An 18,254-nucleotide genomic window follows, 5' to 3' on the forward strand; every position below is an offset into this window, starting at 1 on the left:
AACTTACGTGTCATATACATTGAGCAACCAGTTGAGACACATATCCACACAGAGCGGAACGTTGACCAGATCCTTATGCATTTGTTCCAGGCCATCATAGGTTGTTGTCAGACAGTTGATGACATCTGGAACACTAAGCAGCTGATCGTTTTGGTTCAGTTTGTGCTGCTTGAAAACTTCATTTGTTGTATTCAACTCTAAGAGATCCACTAATCAGGTGAGAGAAAGGAATATGCACAATCATCACATTACATAGTAACACTGAAACCAAAACATTTCTCATCTTAAGTATTTAGCTTGACTCTCCAACTTAAGAATCTATCCTTTCTAGCCAATTTCAATTTTTAAAGAAATAAATAGCATTTCCATTCTTACATTTCTAAACTCTTATCTGTAATCTCTTATTTTCATGCTTTTGCATCTAAACTCTGTTACTTTTCAATCTGATCCCATTTTTTGCTCTTTGGAATATCAATTCTTTCTACTTTCCTTTTCTGGCTTTCCTCTCTTCAGGCTTTTTCTACTTTTAAACATAGGAAGGCATAAATAAATCTAGTCCACATAGCAGAACATCTAAAATATGGCACTGCTCTTCTCCTAACTCCTTAGAACAGCCTGCTCACCCCCTCCCAGTCATCCTTTATACCACGGCCAAACCAATCATTCTGTTTCTCAACATGTACATACATTATGACATACAAAATTCACTGAAAATGTGCAGTTAAAAAAATGGGTTCTGCCAAAAAAAGTAGCTCTCTACTGTCTGCTGAACAAACCTGATCTAGAATGCCCTCCCAATCTGGCCCTCACCTGGTTTGCTTCCCATGATGCTTTGGCATAGAGGCCATTTTAGCTACATGGGATTTGTAGAGGTCCACAATACAGGCCACATCCATGGGTCTTTGTGTATTTGCTCCCACTTTTATGCTTCATGTGCAGAACATCTACAGTGGGACTGGCCAGGGCTCGAGCATGATGGGCACAGAAGGATAAGCTAGAGCCCCCCGCTCTCAAAGATGCCAGTCAAAGAGGGAGAGTGAGCGTACTGATAACTTTACTAAAAGGAGTGAAAATGCAATGAGAATACATAGATTTCTAGGAGAGCTATTACCACAGGGGAGTAGAAGGAGCCTAAAAAAGGCTCCCTGGGTAGGTGGGGATTTGAAATGGGCCTTAAAGAATATAAGATACAAGAGACCATGTAAAGCAAGGAAAGAATTCCAGGAAGATAGAACTGCTTGGGAAAAGACAAGAATTCAAGGAAGTCTAGGGGGCTCTCAGAAATGACAACAGCACCATGGATGGTACATGGCTTACACGTGGGTGGCACTGGTTACGCTGAGGCAGACACTTGGCTCTCAGGGGCAAGCACGTGTTGCACTAGGGGAGATCATCATGGGCCAGGAGGAAAGGTTTAGACAAAAAAGAAAAAAACTTACATAATCTTTCTTTTCAATCAACTGTGAGTCATTCATTAGCTAACTAAAAACAGGGAAACAGTAGATTATCAAATTACCATGTATCTATACATTTACTGAGTGTAGAAATGACTCTTCTAAATCTAAAAGATAGGGGTTTGGAAAATTACAGAACCTATATGAATTTAAGGTCTGCTCATTGAAATTCCTGCTTTATAAAATGTTTTCCCTATCTCCCGATTTAACTTTTTTTAAAAAAAAGATTTATTTATTTTTTATTTTAGAAAGCATGAGCAGGGGGAGAGGCAGAGGAAGAGGGAGAGAGAGAATCCTCAAGCAGACTCCCCACTGAGCACAGAGCCTAATATGGGGCTCAATCCCAGGACCCTGAGATCATGCCCTGAGCCAAAATCAAGAGCCAGACACTCAACCAACTGAGCCACCCAGGTGCCCCACCATATTTAACTTTTTAAATTTAAAAGAAATAAGCTCAGGGGAACTTTTAATTTTAATATAGCCAGCTATTTCCTCCTTGTCTGATGCAAAACTATCCCCTCAGAAAATATAATGACATATTTTGATAGTTAAATAAATGAACGAATAGCTTCTTTTGTATTTATCAATTTTTAACCACTGAATAACCACTAATTTAAAATTTTTAAAGACATTTATGAAATGTGTCCACTCTTGCTGCTTAAATACCATAGAATAATTTTTTTTTCAAGTTACCTATAATGGAAAAGAAGTGCTTTAAAATTATACAGAATAAAATTATTTCTAAAACAACTCAACACGGAAGACTTCATTTAAAAAAAGATAAAAAGAGACAAATATAAAACACAAGTCTGGATAATAGGGGTCAATCCCTTTCCTTCCGATATCAAATACATCATTGGTAAAATTTTAGCTAATTGCAAAAATAACTTGTGTAAGCTTCACATGAGTTAGAGATGGTATCAGAAAAAAATTAAGAACCATCTGGAATCTTCCATATCATTTGTACCCTACTTCTTGGCACTGTATGTTATTTTCAATTTTAAACTTCCAGAGGGCAGGAGCAAAATTCAAACTCATCCTTCACAGTGCTTGACAAAAAGAAGTGCTTCATGATGGTGGCAACAGAACTATAATTCCACACAGACACAAAGAAACATATTCAAAATCTGCCAAAATGCTCTAAAGTTTTCTGAATTCCAACACTAATTACGCCAGCAACTCAGCACTGCTATTGTATCCACACATGGCATAAAGTGACAATAGACCAAATTCCAGAAAGACCATTTCCTGGATCGTGCTGCCCTTGCATTTCTTCTAGAACAGCCTCCTTTGTGATATACTCTGTAGCTGTGACAGTAATTTGCCACATCCCACAGATGATCATGTCTTCAATTTTTAGTGATTTACTTTGACACTTCGCCTTGGTGCCTAAGCCAAGCATCCATCCTTCCTGCAATGTGTCACATTTAGGTTCCTTTAAAAAACAGACTACATTTAAATCACACAAAATTATGATTTTCTCTTTTCAAAGGGAGACAAATGACAGCTCGGTCATGTGGCAAATAAAACAAACAGCAGAACCATTTTCTAACCAGTTTCAGGCTTTTTCTTTAATCCCACATATGAGGCACAAGGGATCGAATGGAAATGGATCATCACTATCCTGTTCTGCAAAACCACACAGTTTAGCACCTGACCTTGGGCTTCTGTAACTCTTAGGTTCTTGAACTGTTTAACCATTCCTTCTTCTCTTTTTTTTTTTTAAGATTTTATTTATTTATTTATTTGAAAGCGAGAGAGCAAACACAAGCAGGGGGAGCAGCAGAGGGAGAGGAAGAAGCAGGCTCTCTGCTGAGCAAGGAGCCTGATGTGGGGCTCGATCCCAGGACCCTGGGATCATGACCTGAGCCGAAGGCAGACGCTTAACTGACTGAGCCACCCAGGCGCCCCTTGACCATTCCTTCTTAACACCTCTCCTACCTCCTCTTCCCCAGACACCTCAGAAATACAGATGGTGCTCAAGGTCTTGCATCATTGCCCCTTCCCTCTGTAATCCTGATACCCTCACTCACTGTCAATATTTCAGTAATCCCTTCTCTCTGGATGGCTCCCAATTCTGTTTTCTCATCCCCATCTCCTGCCTGAACACCTGACCCACATTCCTGCTGTTCTGTTCCCAAACAGAACTCTCCTATTCTGTTTCAGGGACCTCTACCTTAATATGTTCCAAATAAAGGTCTTATTATGTTGCAATCCAGTAATGGTGTTACCACCTTCTATGGACCCCGAGTCTGCAAATCCTGAAATGTACTAACACTGTCCTTCTTTCACCCTCTGCCGGTTATCAACTAGCAAATCCCCCCAGTCATCAGTTCTTTTTCCTCCTCACCAATCCATACCCTCTTCGCCCCCGTGACCGACACCCGCCAGCTTAGCCCCCATGATCTTTTACCTGAACCATGTACTTGTCCCTGTTCACGTGGTCCTTCCTTCTGCCTTAGATATCGTCTAAAGCATACATCTGCATCTGGGCCTATCTCCTAACTCCCACAAAACAGAAAATGTGCTATAGCACCCCACTCCATAAAAAACAAATGCAAACATTAAATGCAACATTTTGAGAGCTTGAGGAACAAAAAAACTAAATGAATGAGAAAAGGTTTTGTGGGAAAAAAATGACCTTCCAAGTGGATCTAAACTGATTTTAAGGACATTTCTGAATACTGGATAGCTCATAACCCACTCCATTCAGACTCCATTACGTTCCCTGAATGCCAACCACACCTTTGGTGCTTATGTACAGAAGTCCCTTCCTCCTTACCCCTGATTAATAGCCATGTGCCTAAATCCTGTGTGACTGCTAAGGCCTGGCTTACGTGCTTCCTACTCAAGGAAGCTTGCCTTGCTCTTCACGGCAAAGACCATTCCATTCTGAGGGCGAGAGGAATCTGCTGAAAGCGTGTGTCCATGCGTAACCTGCTATCTCTGAGTGTAGGTTCCTCGAGTGTGGGAACCAAGTCTCTTTACGTGGTCTTATCTCCTGCAGAATCGTGGAGCCCAGTAAATGAATGAACGGTGACGAAGCAGTGACAGCACACCCTCTACATTAGGACCTTATGCTGGGTGGGGGTTTACACAAAATGAGACCACCCCTGACCTGAGCTGTTTGCAGTAGACTCCTCCTGATATTACCTATCACACAAAGGCAAGCATATGGCGCCTAGGTGAGAAACAGTCGTTACAGGCAATCATAAAGTTCTGGAAAAATTGGAGGCAGGTGGGATTAGCTTGTAAACGTTTCCAAAAGAAGTAAATTTTTAACAGTGTCTGGGAGGAATAAAGGGTTATAGACCTTTGCGGAGGAAGGGTCAGGGCATTTCAAGTAAACAGAAAAGATGGGAGGAGGAGGAAGAGATTAATCATGAACAGGTGAGCTGACAAGTGGTGCAGAGGCCCCGGGCTGACGAGCAGTAGGGGCAGGGGCAGCGGGAAAAGTGAGGCCAGGTGGCTCCAAACACATCACCTCGAATATTTACAATCCAACGCAACCCAGCGCTTTTCTTAGTATGCATTTCTACATGTCATGTAGCTTGGAAGGGGCAGGCCTTCCTCTTCTGCTCCTCTCAGGTTTGAAGGAATGAGCTGAAGGAGGGAGACTTTTTCTTGAGAACTCAAAAGAACCAGCAGAGGAAAATACCAAATGTGTTAATATGTTTACCCAGCCAGAAGTACTACTGAAAACTCGAACCACGTTCATCATGACAAAAAAGCAGTCTTTGGTCAATGGAGATTTTGTGGCTGACTCATTTGTCCTCATTTTATAGCTCATCAGGCCTGAGAAGACCTTCCAGATCTGTCAGCTGGATACTGGACATGCAGCTGAGCCTCTTTCAAAACTGCTGTCACCACGGACTCAGAGCTCACTGAACATCCATTTTGCGTGCTCCTAATTCACTTCCTGTTCCCTTCTGGCTCAACGTACAGATCACTGGCCGAGATGTGTTGGTTTTACTGGTTTGTACTGGTAATCCTGCACCAGTTGCTTCCAGTTATCTGGGGCTCTGCAGATTATGTGCATCAAAATCATCTCATTTTTTTCTTTCATCCGTAAATCTGGAGGTGTTTTTTAGCCCTGGAGACTTCCCTTCCACACATAACTTAAGTTCTTCTTATCTTAAAGCTTTCCATGGCTGTGGGTTTTTTCTGAATGATTTCTACTTCTCTTCCCTCACCTCTCCTCACGTAACCAGCTCAAAATGTAATTCTAATTTCTACTGACCTTTAAAGAGCAGATTTTTAACCTTAATATATCATTTTTTGAAGAGTGATATTCAAAGCTTCACTGAACTGCCTAGACATATAACAACTGTTAACAAAAGGTAGCAACAAGAATACTTGGAATTATTCAAATTACTAGGCTGTAAAAATATGGGTGGATGTCAGTTTCCATATTAACTATCTGACAAGGCCTACATGTTCTTTGAATAGACTCAATCATTAAAACTATGACCACAAAGAGAATTCAGAGAGATTAAATCTATATTATTACAAGTATTCATATTTCTGTTTAAAGTTAGGTTGTTTGGGCATGTGTGTCGGGGGGGGCGGGGGGGGAGGAATACCTCTTTGGTAAAATGGCTATCACAGAACATTACTCTGAACAAACTCTGCAGGAAAAGTTCATGTTGATAAGACCAAACATCTCAAAATATATTTAAATAAATCCAGAGCCTTTTATCTACTTTTCTAGGTGCCAGTTCAAATTTGGATCAGGAATATTGTTTTTTAGTATTTCTTTATTATACGACTACATTGAATCATACTGTTTGGAATCCTATACCTCCAAGTGAATACAAAGTACTAAGAAGGCAATGATCTACTACTTTGATTTCCTGATTTAATCCCTTTAAATTGGGTGGCAGCATAATTTTTGAAAAAGCTTTTTATGTTACTCCTGTATTTTGGCTAATTTTGTTCTCCAACTGAGAATGGCATATGTTCATTTGTTTTACTACTGCATGCATGCTGATGGGGCAAATAATAGAGTATTTATAGAAACACAGCCAATTACTTGAGTGAGATACACTGAAAATGAGATTAACTCTACAAACACATCACCCTCTTCATTTATCTCTGTCTCAAAAAAAAAAAAAAAAGGCAATCCAAAGAACAGAGTGATTAACTTTGGCAGAATAACTCACAACACAGTGCTTTTTGTAGTCTTCGGATTTTGATGGCTGTGCGGTAGGCAGAGAAACGTACATTATTCAGGTCAGCTGAAATGGAAAAGGAACACATTCAAAGGCAGGCTTATTGTTTAACTTCTACTGAATGGCAAGAACGTATTTGTTTACTTCAGATGATGGAAAAGTATTATGTCTGTACTCACTAAAAAGTCTTCTCTCAAAATCCACAGCATTTATTTAAGAGAATAATTAAATGTTCATTAGCACCATAGTGAGATACATTCCAAAGCAGTGCCACACAGCTTTCAAGAGGGCATTATCCAATAAGAAAAGGAGGGAAATGAGGAAAAGGAAACATGGCCTGTTAACTTCTGAAGGCTTAATAAATCCATCACACTGTAGGCTCAGGGCCCTTCCTTCTCCGCTGCTGGGAGGGACTCTCCTCCCGGGAAATCTTCCTCAAGGACAATTAGTTTTCTGTCAATGAGGCTGTCCCTGTCACTACTCCTAAAGCTAGTCTTACGTCTTCCATCCTGATCTATTTGCTTCTTCTGCTCTTTTATAGATATGGTTAAAATTATCCCATAATCTATATTCAGATCTTTAGAAACAAGAGGCTAAATGTAGTTAATAATACTGTATATTTGAAAGTTGCTAAAAGAGTAGATCTTAAAAGATCACAAGAATAAAAAATGTTGTAATGACATGAGGTGACAGATGGTAAGTAGACACTCTGATGGACAGCTTCATAATACATTCAAATATTGAACCATTATATTGTACACCTGTAACTAATATAACCTTATATGCCAATTATATTTCAGCTAAAAAAAAAACCAAAACACTTTGGTATCAAAGTTTGGTACCAAAAAAGATTTGGTATCAAGTTCAAAAAAAGATACCGTAATTTCTTTCTGTGTCCTAAAGACAGAGTTGTCTGTATTAGAGACTCCTTGAACTGGAAGCAAACTCAGAAATCATCAAGTTTGTACCTTCACTTTACAAACGAAAGAAACCCCTGGCTTTTCTCTCATTTGTTCAGCCTTTGTTAGCCGCCCTCACCCATCCAGATGAAAGCTCAACAAACAGATGCCTGACATTTAAAGAGATCAAGAGGGGTGCTCCCTCCCTGCTGAAGCGGGAGTGGGTGTGAGAACCTTTGGGTGCTGCTCTCCCCTCCAGCAGTGCCTTATCTACCCAAAGAGAAAACTCTTTCAAAACCACTGGACCAACCTAAAGGAAGCAGGCTAGGTCATCAGTTCAAAGTCATATTCTACCAGAAATCTACAAGATTAGAATTCTCACCTCCTGTGTTTTCTTACATTTTTATATTAAAATGATTTTAGCTTTTCATGACTACTTCGACAAAATGAAATTAGGCAAGCCAATTTTGTAAGATTAACTGAACAAAATGTGAGCTAACAGGAAATTTAAAGCAATGAATTAGAGGTTGCTGCGCTGTCATTGTTTTTGTTTTCAGGCAAGGCTGAAGTTTAAGATGACTCATTGTGAGGGAGCTTGCATTCCTCCTTTTAAAATCAACCTCTTGCGATTTCAAACCACGTGTTCTCTCAAGAAGAAAGGTAAAAACTGTTTCCTGCATTGCCCTCAGAAATTCAACCGCTTTTTCTATGTCAGTGACACAATCTTTTAAACATACCATGCCATGTAGGAAAAACTGGTGCTTAGTTTCCGATTAAGAATATACAATTATCAGTCGTTTAGGTTAATTAAATAAAATAGCACTCACCGAGGGATTGAAAGAGTTCAGTCATTTTAGGATGATCCCAACAGGTTGTCTGTGTTTGGTGGCTGGGGGAAAAAAGGGTAGTATTTTTAAATTAAAGAACATACAAAATAACATAGGTCACATAGAATGTATGCAAATAGAATGTTTATTCTAAGTTTTTAAAATACATGCAAAATGATCTCCATGACGGATCATTCTGAAACCGATGTCCAGTTATTACTTAACATTTGAAACAACAATAATAAATTTTTATTTGAGCAATTATATTGTGAAAATATTAAGTAAAAAATGTTGTTTTACCTCTTTCGAAAAGATTTACAACTACAAATTAAAACCCAGATATGAAGTGTGACCCTGGGGCCTCAGGCTTGATGCAGCCAGATGAATGCAGTTTCCAGAATAATTCTACTTGTGTTAGGCAGATATAGGTCCTCATTCAGAATAAACCCTCCGAGAGCAGAAGTGCTGTAAAGAGTTGCTGAACTTTAGAAGTCCTAATGAAATTTCCAAAGAACTGAGAAATGAAGAGTTTAACTCTGAATAACATCTTCACCTCACAATCAAGTGAGGCTCCCTCCTCTTTAACCTCCAGTCTCTCCTTCCTTGGTGTAAATCAGCCCTTTTCCCCTGTGGGGGCTCGCTCAGAGCCCTAGAATTGATACAAAGATTATTTCAAGCTAAAGACATCTGAGATTGAACAGATGTAGAAAGAGGTCTTTTCAGAGTTTCCTTCATCTGACTAAACGCAGACACTTCTTGGAAACAAGGCTACCATAAATCCTCTCTCTGGGGGAGTTTCATGGCTACGAAGAAGACAGAAAAACTACTTGCACCTGCATAAACAAACATTATCACAAACTTTCTTATCTCGTGTTTATTCTCCTAAAAAACCCATTTATCTTTCCTAAAGAAACCTACTGGGTCTTCACAAAGGAGCCTTTTCTCCCCAACTTCTTTCCCCTGCTAAGTTGGGTACATATGCCCCCAATTCTAACCATCCCTTTGAGTTACTCATCACAGTATGTGCCTTCCATGCATAAGCAAATGCTCTTCTCTTGCTAATCTGTCTTTTGTCAGCATAATTCACAGACCTCCAGAAACTAAACCTAAGAGGGTGAAGGAAGAGTTGTTCTTCCTCCCCAACACCCTCTTCTTGTGTATCTGGATTCTCTACTCCCCTTCTGCATGAATCTTTCTTGCCAATGTGACTTCATGCTCCTCTCAGCAATCAGCCTCTCTCAGTTAACCAGTACTTTTTGACAGACATTCAACAGTTTTTCTCATGATGCTTATTCTTCACTTAAGAAGCAAGTTTTACATTTTCTCTTTTTCTGTAAATTCCAAAACTAAGTCACAGAATTCGAAGGCTTTCAGAAATAAGATGCAGGTAGAACAAATCCACTTACTGCTTAAATTAGGTTCCTTCTTTGTGTCTGCGTGTGAAGTGAACAGCTCCTAACTTCAATGGATCAGTGTCCTTATATTTAAAAATACTTTACTATCCCTTTTCTAGGTCAGAATAGAGTAATAAGGTTTAACAGTACTCAAAAGACTTCTTAGATAACACTCAGTTCTTACAAAACTGTTTAGTAAGCTAAGTGAAATGGCACAGTACATGAGAGAGTGGTATTAAAATATTCATGCCATCAAATTTAAGAGAGATTATTTTTTTAATCTAGGTAATATATCAAAAATAGGGACATGTCACTGGGAAAAGAACATAATCACTGTTACATATGCATATATATAACAGAACCCCGCCAAGAACTCATAATTTGCTTTGAAAAATATTTGAAGTTTAGATATGAAATTGGGTATGTAAAATGTTCTGGAAATTCCAAAAAAAATCTCACATAAATTAACATGCCTAAAATGTGAAGGTCTATCCCAGGGGAAGCTAGAAAGTTGTCCAGCTCCCATACCTGGTTCTTGACACCAATGCAGAGGTAAAATGTTTCCACTTTGTATTTGGATGCTGAACACCAACCAAACCATTCTACCATGTTCCCCTCCAAGTTGCTCCAAAGACCACAGAGAAAGTACTGAAGCTGTCTGACCTAAAATTCTTACTGTTCATAGTGTGGCCCACAGCTTGACAGAAATGCAGAATCTCTGACCTCTACTCTTTCTATTGAACTGGAATCTTCAGTTTAACAAAATCCCATGGGATTGATATGCACGTTCATGTGTGAGAAGTAACTGACCTAAAAAGCTTCTCATGCATGAAGTAAAAAATAAAACAAAGCAAAGCAAAAACAAAAAAATAAAGATTCCTCCAGATTTTGTTAATAAAACAACTTCCTCCCTACCATCAATAAGAATTAAAGAAGGATTTGCTGGAAATAGAGTGTAATTCAAAAAAATCCATCAGGAGCTCCCAGTGCTAGACACGCAACCAGTATTCCCACAACCCCTGTCTCTTTGGAGTAATTTAAATCCCCATGGCAACACTACTGTCCAGAGGCAGACATCCCATCACGAAGGACCAAATCAAAGCTCAAGAACCAAACTAAAGCTCTGAGTAATGCAGAGCCAAGCTTTATACTTAAACAACAAATATAAGTACTCTTTCTCTCTCTAGAATCACAAGTGTGGAGCTTTGGCAAACAAGTCCTACGGAACCACGAGGGGAAAATCCCACACGGCAGCATGGCAGTGGCTGAGAATTCAATGAGAAGACCCGCTTGCTAATGGCTCTTCTGAGTGAAACAACTACTAGGAGCTGAGGGAACACACACATTTGGCAAACAGATGGAGGGAGGGAAACGGCATCCCCCTTTGTGAATTCAATACCAGTTGATTCATTAGGCAGAACTGCCAACGCTGAAAATAAACACAGCCTCTGGTTACAGAAGTGTAACTGCAGCTTACCAAACAACAGTTAAAAAAAAAAAAAAAAGGTAGTAGATGCAGTTGGCTGTTGGATTTTCTTTTTTTCTTTCTCTCTCTCCTTCTCTTTTTTTAGTGGGGGGCGGGGGAAGGATTTTAAAGGAAAATCCACAATCAACCCAAAGGCTCTAAGTATTTGAACAGCTGCAGATTGCTCAGCTCATCCAGCCAAAATGCTTCCAAGTCCTCCCAGAGTAGGCAAGCAAAACAGAATTGAAAGTAGCATTCTCTGCTCCCCTCCCCACCCCACAAATAACAACAGCTTAGGTTCTGGCCAACCTCATATCTGAAAGAGGAGTAGAACCTCATATTGTACAGCTTGATAAACTATAAAAAAATCTAACAAAGCAGCAATCAACAGGTAAGTCCAAAATCATATGAAGAAAGCGATAGTGAGAGCATGTGATGTGTAAGTAGGGTGCTGAGCTGTGCTAGGTCTGCTTGTGAAGGGAAAAACTGAGAAGGCCTTTCATGGGGCAAAAAAGTCAGTGGGTCTCTGAGCTATTTTAAACTCTGGAAACTGAAGAAAACTGATACCAATGCAAATGTTTCTTATCCATAGAAATGCAAACTGTGTCCACTGGGATGCAACTGATGACTGTCCTGTGGACACTGACCAATGAATCAGCTTTACACCGAGTGGTAAACTTCATTTTAGCATCCCTTATTTGATTATGAAGATGAAATTCTTAGTGTTCTCCTGGAAACCTCTTATAACTTCTAACCCATTCTGTGATTAGTGAGTTAAATGAAATCTTTGACGCATGCTCTTTTTATATTCTACGAGACTCAAGATTTTACCTAATTTTTGATTTATTTAAATTTTTAAATTTTTATTTTTTAATTGAGATGTAACACTGTGTAAGTTTAAGGTGTTCAACATGTTGGTTTGATACATTTATACATTGCAGTAGGATTACCAGAGTTGTGTTAGCTAACCCCTCTATCCCATCACATAATTATCATTTCTATTTTGTGGTGAAAATATTTAAAATCCAGTCTCCTAGCAACTTTGAAGTTTAAAACATAGTACTCTTGTGGGTAATCACTGTGCTGTGCATGAAATCTCCATTAACTGTTTTTTTTAATCATCCTTTAATGCCCTGGACAGTTCTAATTTCTACCTGCTATCCCATATACTTATTAAAAGAGCACCCCCTGTACTCTTAAGTGTCCTGGCTGAGACAACATGTGCTCTCTGTATTTTATGGACTTTGATGAAATATTGAACCAATGAGGTTAATAAGCGATACACGTTTCTACTTATTATTATTCATAATGTATTCTGATAAGCCACAGAAAGTAAAACACAAGTAAGATTGTACACCAATGAATAGAACACAAAAATGTTGTAGAACAACACGGTCCAATATATGAGAAAAGGAACCAACAGCAAAGTACAAGTAATTTTGATAGATTGAAAAGATACTGATTTCTGGGCAATAGACTGCTCTGGGGAAGAAACTTTTTAAACCCATCTGTCCTCATTAGAGTGGCATCATTTTTTTCCGTAAAACCTTAAAAGATGGCAAGAAGGCAAACCTGCTTACCCCAAAACTGACACTTAGTCAATTTTACTTGTTACTTGTTACAATTTACATTTACTTGTTACTTATCTACTCAATTTTATGCTTGAAACTGGATTTTGTGAGTTTTGCCATGTGTCATCTCATTTCAACTGCAATTCTAAGGGCATGTAAGAGAAAAAAATTAAAGGTGAGTCAGTTAATTAAAAATACAAGTGAGAGAAAAAGAACGACCCATATTGTTGAGGGATAAGACAATCACAGAAAGAGAAATATTTCTTCTTTGCTGTGCATAGTGAAAGATGACACAGTAGGTCAGGATGCCTAAAATTAATTACAGTAATAGCCTACTATTTGAGCGTCCAGTCTTTACCAGGTGTCCTTCCAAACACTTTCCTTGTGTAAACTCAATCTGCATAAAAAGTCAATGAGTTGGGTGCCAACAGTACCCCCATTTTACGGATGAAGGAACTAGGGACAGGGAGGGCACTTAGATAACTTGCTCCAAGTCTCAGAGTTGGCAAGTAGTAGAAATGGAATTTGAACCCGGATGGTCTGATTTTAAGCCTGTGTTCTTAATATGGAAGTATACTTGCATGACTGAGATTCTAACATCTTTCTGATGAATCTGTCTAAATCTGAGTCCATGGTCCATCATTATAATCATTACAAACAATCTCATCTGCCTTGCTTCTCGCTCACTCCTAGCAAAACCCAAGCATGGATCAGCTCAATTACTTGCCTTCTCTGGACCTGAGCAGCTGTGCATGAATACAGCTGGAGAAAATCACTCAACAGACTAATTTTACTTTAAATATTTAACTTCAAACCTCAAATGTCCAACTGCTGGCAACCACACAACATTCCCTAATAAACTTGCTTCCCAGACCCTAAGACAATTTATTACTGCCTTCTCTCTCCCAAGCCTAAGTAAGTTTCCCTCCCTGCCTTCTATCATTTCACTTGATCTCACACTTCATTGAAAAAAACTAGAAACCACCAGATTAGAATTCCTTCAACTTCCCACCACCAAATCAATAAATTACCTTCCATCTGTCAGATTGTCTTCTTCTCTCCTCCTTTCTGAGGAATTCCTCCTCCTATCAAAGGCCAATTCTTCCCCAAAGATTTCTTTAAAATCTCTTGTGTTGCATTATTAACCCCCTTCTCAATAAGACCATTCTCAGAATATAAATGTTGAACGATGTGCCATCCTTACATACACAATCTCTCTCATCCCAACCTTGAATCTACATTTCCTGCTCTCTATTACCTTTTTCTCTTCTTCACAGACAAAATTCTCAAATGAGGAGTGCACAACCTCATGTCCCATTCATTACTGAACCCACATATATTTCATTTCCAACTTCACTCCTCTACCCACCAGCCCTATCAAAATTACGAGTGAACTGCACGTTGTCTGATGGAATGGCTGCTTTTCTGTCTTCAATGCCCCAGACCGCTCCTCAGGGTGGGGAGAAATAAGGGAGGAAAATCAACTCCGTAAGTCACAAAGCACAGTAGAAGCTAAGAGATGCTATATGTAAGAGAGAATCTCCAGAATGATGGGCTTTTGCAGACTCTGCTAATACCTTCTTTACATACGCTTATGAAAGTTTATATAGAAATACAGGAATCAAGGAACTTCCAAATAATCAATTTGTATTCAGCTGATTAAAGCATAAAGAGTGAAAACAAATTCTGGCAACCTGAGGCAATGTTATTTATCTGAGTACTATCTTCTTAAGGATCTAAAAAGTGACATTCTCATCTTGGAATTTATAATCTCCCCAATCTTTATTTCACTTGAGACCAGAATATATGAAGAATAAGGAGTACTCCTGCCAGTATGCAGATTCCTACTGTGTGTGTGTGTTGTGTGCATGACTTATTGAGGGGCCGGTGGGGGACAGATTTGGCAGAAGATGAGGAAGCTGCTTCCTCCAGGGGATGAAACACATGTGTTCAGGTTACACAGAACTTCTTGAACCCTCGCAAACACTTTCTGCCATCTTCTAGGCTTTTAAAGGCAGGAAAGCCAAGGTTACAGTTTTTGAAATATAAGAATAAATCTAAGGGAAAACTTAAGAAATTTTGAATGTCAACATTTCAGGAAAAAAACCTTCCTGTTTACATTCCAAATAAGATACAGGATTCTACTTGATAACAGATATTGTAAAAGCATAGAGTCTTCCTTAAAAAATGTCACTAGTTTGGGGTGCCTGGCTGGCTCAGTCAGTGGAGCATGCAACTCTTGATCTCATGGTCATGATTTCAAACCCCTTTGAAAAAAATGGAGCCTTTTAAAAAAAAAGAAAATGCCACTAGCTTGTCATGAAGATGAAGACACAAGGCAGGAAGACTGAACTGTCAACAATGGATAACTCCAAATCTATTGGATTCAACTATAAAATGCACTTGAAATAATTTCGTGCTTAGGAGTAGGTTAAAAGACACAAGCACGTAAAGGGCTGTATAGAGACAAAGGCTTCCATAACCCTAAATACAAATGTCAATATTCCAGGCATGGTTGATAGAATAGTTTGTTACAAAACAATACGACAGGTTTGCTTGTATTTGTTTTTAAAGTAAAGTAGTAGAATTCATGACCAAAATGGATGTGCCTGGGTGTGCAGGGAGCTTCGGCTGATACTTGTTTTGAGGGCACTGGAAGACTGTCTGGAAGAATGAACATGCACACAGTAAACCCAAGGGAGCCTTACCTTGGTAGTATCTCTGCTTGGGCCCAGAACTCCGAAGCAGCCTCACCTCTGACCCAAACTCTACCCCCATGTCCCTCTAAGTTGTCACACTAGGGAGGATCAGACCAGTAATCGACATTAATCAACATTCCTGCAGGTCACCTGTTGTTGAGTTGGCTCTGGGGAGTCCTCTACACCCCTGCCTGGGGTGTCAACTCCAGGATTATCTCCCACCAGAGTTGAGTTTATCATTGTATCCTTCTAGTTTGTTTTTTAAAGCTGAATTTATATTATTTAGATTTTTAAAAAAATTTTTACTACTCTATCTCTTTCATATGTAATCTTTAAAGGAGAAATCAATTTTTTTCTATACTGCTGTATTGACTCTAACACTGTACCATTTTACTTTATAATCCATATAGAAAAAGATATTCTACTTCTTTCACAGTTTATTTGATCATTATTACTTTTGTACTTTTGCTAGTTTCAATGACTACTTTAAAAATTTAATCTTTACAAATCAAAGTATGAATATCTCCTTTACCTTATTAGTGGCCCCACAGTGACCCGCTGTACTGTGTAGTAGACCTTTATTAATTGCAAACTTGACCCTAAAGGTCAGACTGCACAGTAAGGCTGATGGTGCCCCTATAATACAATGGAACTGAGTGATCTGGAAGATGCCAAGCCCAAATCCCCACTTCATGGTAATAATAACACTGGCCCCAGCAATGTATAGATGAGTGGCAGGAAAACAGTATCTTTTTAAGTCCTGCACTAGTCAATGTCTTTCTCAGACAATGTCAATTCCACCTGAATTATCTCAATAAGTCAGGGCACTGGTAAATTCACTGGAAGTTGTCTGGTTACAATTTGCCAATACAAGGCTGCTGCAGGGCAGGCGGCCTGCTGTTAGTTTTCTCATCAGCCAAGGTGTGCTCATTTGTCTGAAGCTGCCTCCAAGAGCAGGAGGTATAGGGATTCCCAAGATGCTTATATTCTTTCATAAAACAACTTCGTTCTTCCGTCCTCATCAGCAGAGTTGGCCCAGTGAGTTTTAAATATTTATTTTCAACACAGATAACGTCACAGACTGTTTCTTAGAAAAATAGCCTCTCCAGTACATTCTCTTAGGCTTCTATTTCATTTATTTCTTTATCATTAAAACCAAAACATAAGCTCTACTCTTGGAGAGAGACTCAAAATGTGTCTCAAGACTCCTCCACTGAAAATCTGGCACCAAAAGGATGCCATCTCGCATCTTGATTAAGGAAGAAGAGAGAGATGAAGACAGCTGTGGGAGGCCTTTCAGAGAGAGCTGTCTTTATATTTCATTGTTAGTTACATCTTTGTTATGGATTTCTTTTGTTTTGGGATGGGTTTCCTCCAATCTTTAAACATAAAATGCTTTATGTTAATTTTTTCTTTGTTTTGTTATAATACACCTTTGCTAGCCCTGACTTTCTTGTTAGGCTGAATATTTGGATATCCCTTTGCTGTCACTCCTCTCTGCTCTTACTTAAGGAAGAAATACTTCACCTACATCATCGAAACGGGCCCACGATTCCTCTAAAGAAATAAGCATTAATTCTCTCCTTTAGACTGTACATATATAATGAGACAAGGAAATACAGTTTATGCAAATAAACTGCATGACTGCTATAAAGAACAGCTACTTGCTCTCCAAGATTTCATTTACAACTATAAACTTTGTTTTTTTTTCCCAGCAGCTGATGGATTAGGGCAGCAGAGAATGCCCTTGGGAGGCAAGAAAGGGGAATTATCCTTAATGGACATGAGACTAGAAAAGGAAAATATAAAGGAGATGTAATAAGTTGAGGAAAATTTTGATTTAGGCCTAGTCATCAAGGGGAATGAGAATAAGGCAGAGAATGCATGGAAGTGGTATCTGGAGGTAAAGATAATTTATTCTGATGAGTACGCTGTAAGATTGAGAAATGCCAGTTTTTGAGACTGTGATATATATTATCTATCAAGAAGACATCACTAATGGGTTAGCCTGGTGATGGGTATTGAGGAGGGCACGTTCTGCATGGAGCACTGGGTGTTATGCACAAACAATGAATCATGGAACACTGTATCTAAAACTAATGATGTAATGTATGGGGATTAACATAACAGTAAAAAAATTAAAAAAAAAAAAAAAGAAGACATCACTAAAATGTTCATATTAAAGCTGCATGCATGTGAGCACACTTAGGATTCTATCAAGAATTTAGGCTTGCACCTCAGCTTCGAGTAGAAAAACTGTTAAGACGTGGGGCGCCTGGGTGGCTCAGTCATTAAGCGGCTGCCTTCGGCTCAGGTCGTGATCCCGGAGTCCGGGGAAGGAGTCCCGCATCGGGCTCCCTGCTCAGGGGAGAGCCTGCTTCTCCCTCCCCCTCTGCCTGCTGCTCTGCCTATTTGTGCTCTCTCTCTAGCTCTCTGTCAAATAAAATAATTTTTAAATAAAATCTTTAAAAAAAAAAAAAAAACTGTTAAGACGTGAGGGTACAGCCCGGTCATGAGTGCCGTAGCATCTTTTCTGCTAAGACTTACTGAAAAGTCACGCGCTCTAGCTTCAGAGATGACATCGTAGAGCGAGAAAGGAAAACCACATTTCCTAACTTCACCTTACTAAATTCTACGAAAGAGTCTGACTTACTAACAGACTGGACATGTATAGAACCATCTATGCTAAAAGCCCTATGGGACTTAGGAGCCAGCTCTGTTGAGCATCCTAATCATGGACAGAAATCTACCCAATGACAGAAATCTCTGACCAT

At 39.2% G+C, this 18,254-nt stretch overlaps 1 protein-coding gene across 13 annotated transcripts in view; it reads right to left on the minus strand.

Moving 5' to 3' along the window:
- Positions 1 to 18,254, minus strand: part of UTRN (utrophin) — a 546,896-nt gene that overhangs the window by 58,625 nt on the left and 470,017 nt on the right. For all 13 annotated transcript variants that reach the window (XM_078054618.1, XM_078054624.1, XM_078054617.1 and 10 more), the window contains 3 exons: positions 8,352 to 8,413; positions 6,617 to 6,691; positions 8 to 209 (listed from right to left, as the gene is read on the minus strand). In XM_078054618.1, coding sequence (XP_077910744.1) covers positions 8 to 209; positions 6,617 to 6,691; positions 8,352 to 8,413 — 339 coding nt within the window. The remainder of the gene's footprint in view (positions 1 to 7; positions 210 to 6,616; positions 6,692 to 8,351; positions 8,414 to 18,254) is intronic.

Source organism: Halichoerus grypus, chromosome 9 (genome assembly GCF_964656455.1).
Source record: "Halichoerus grypus chromosome 9, mHalGry1.hap1.1, whole genome shotgun sequence".
NCBI classification, from domain to species: domain Eukaryota; kingdom Metazoa; phylum Chordata; class Mammalia; order Carnivora; family Phocidae; genus Halichoerus; species Halichoerus grypus.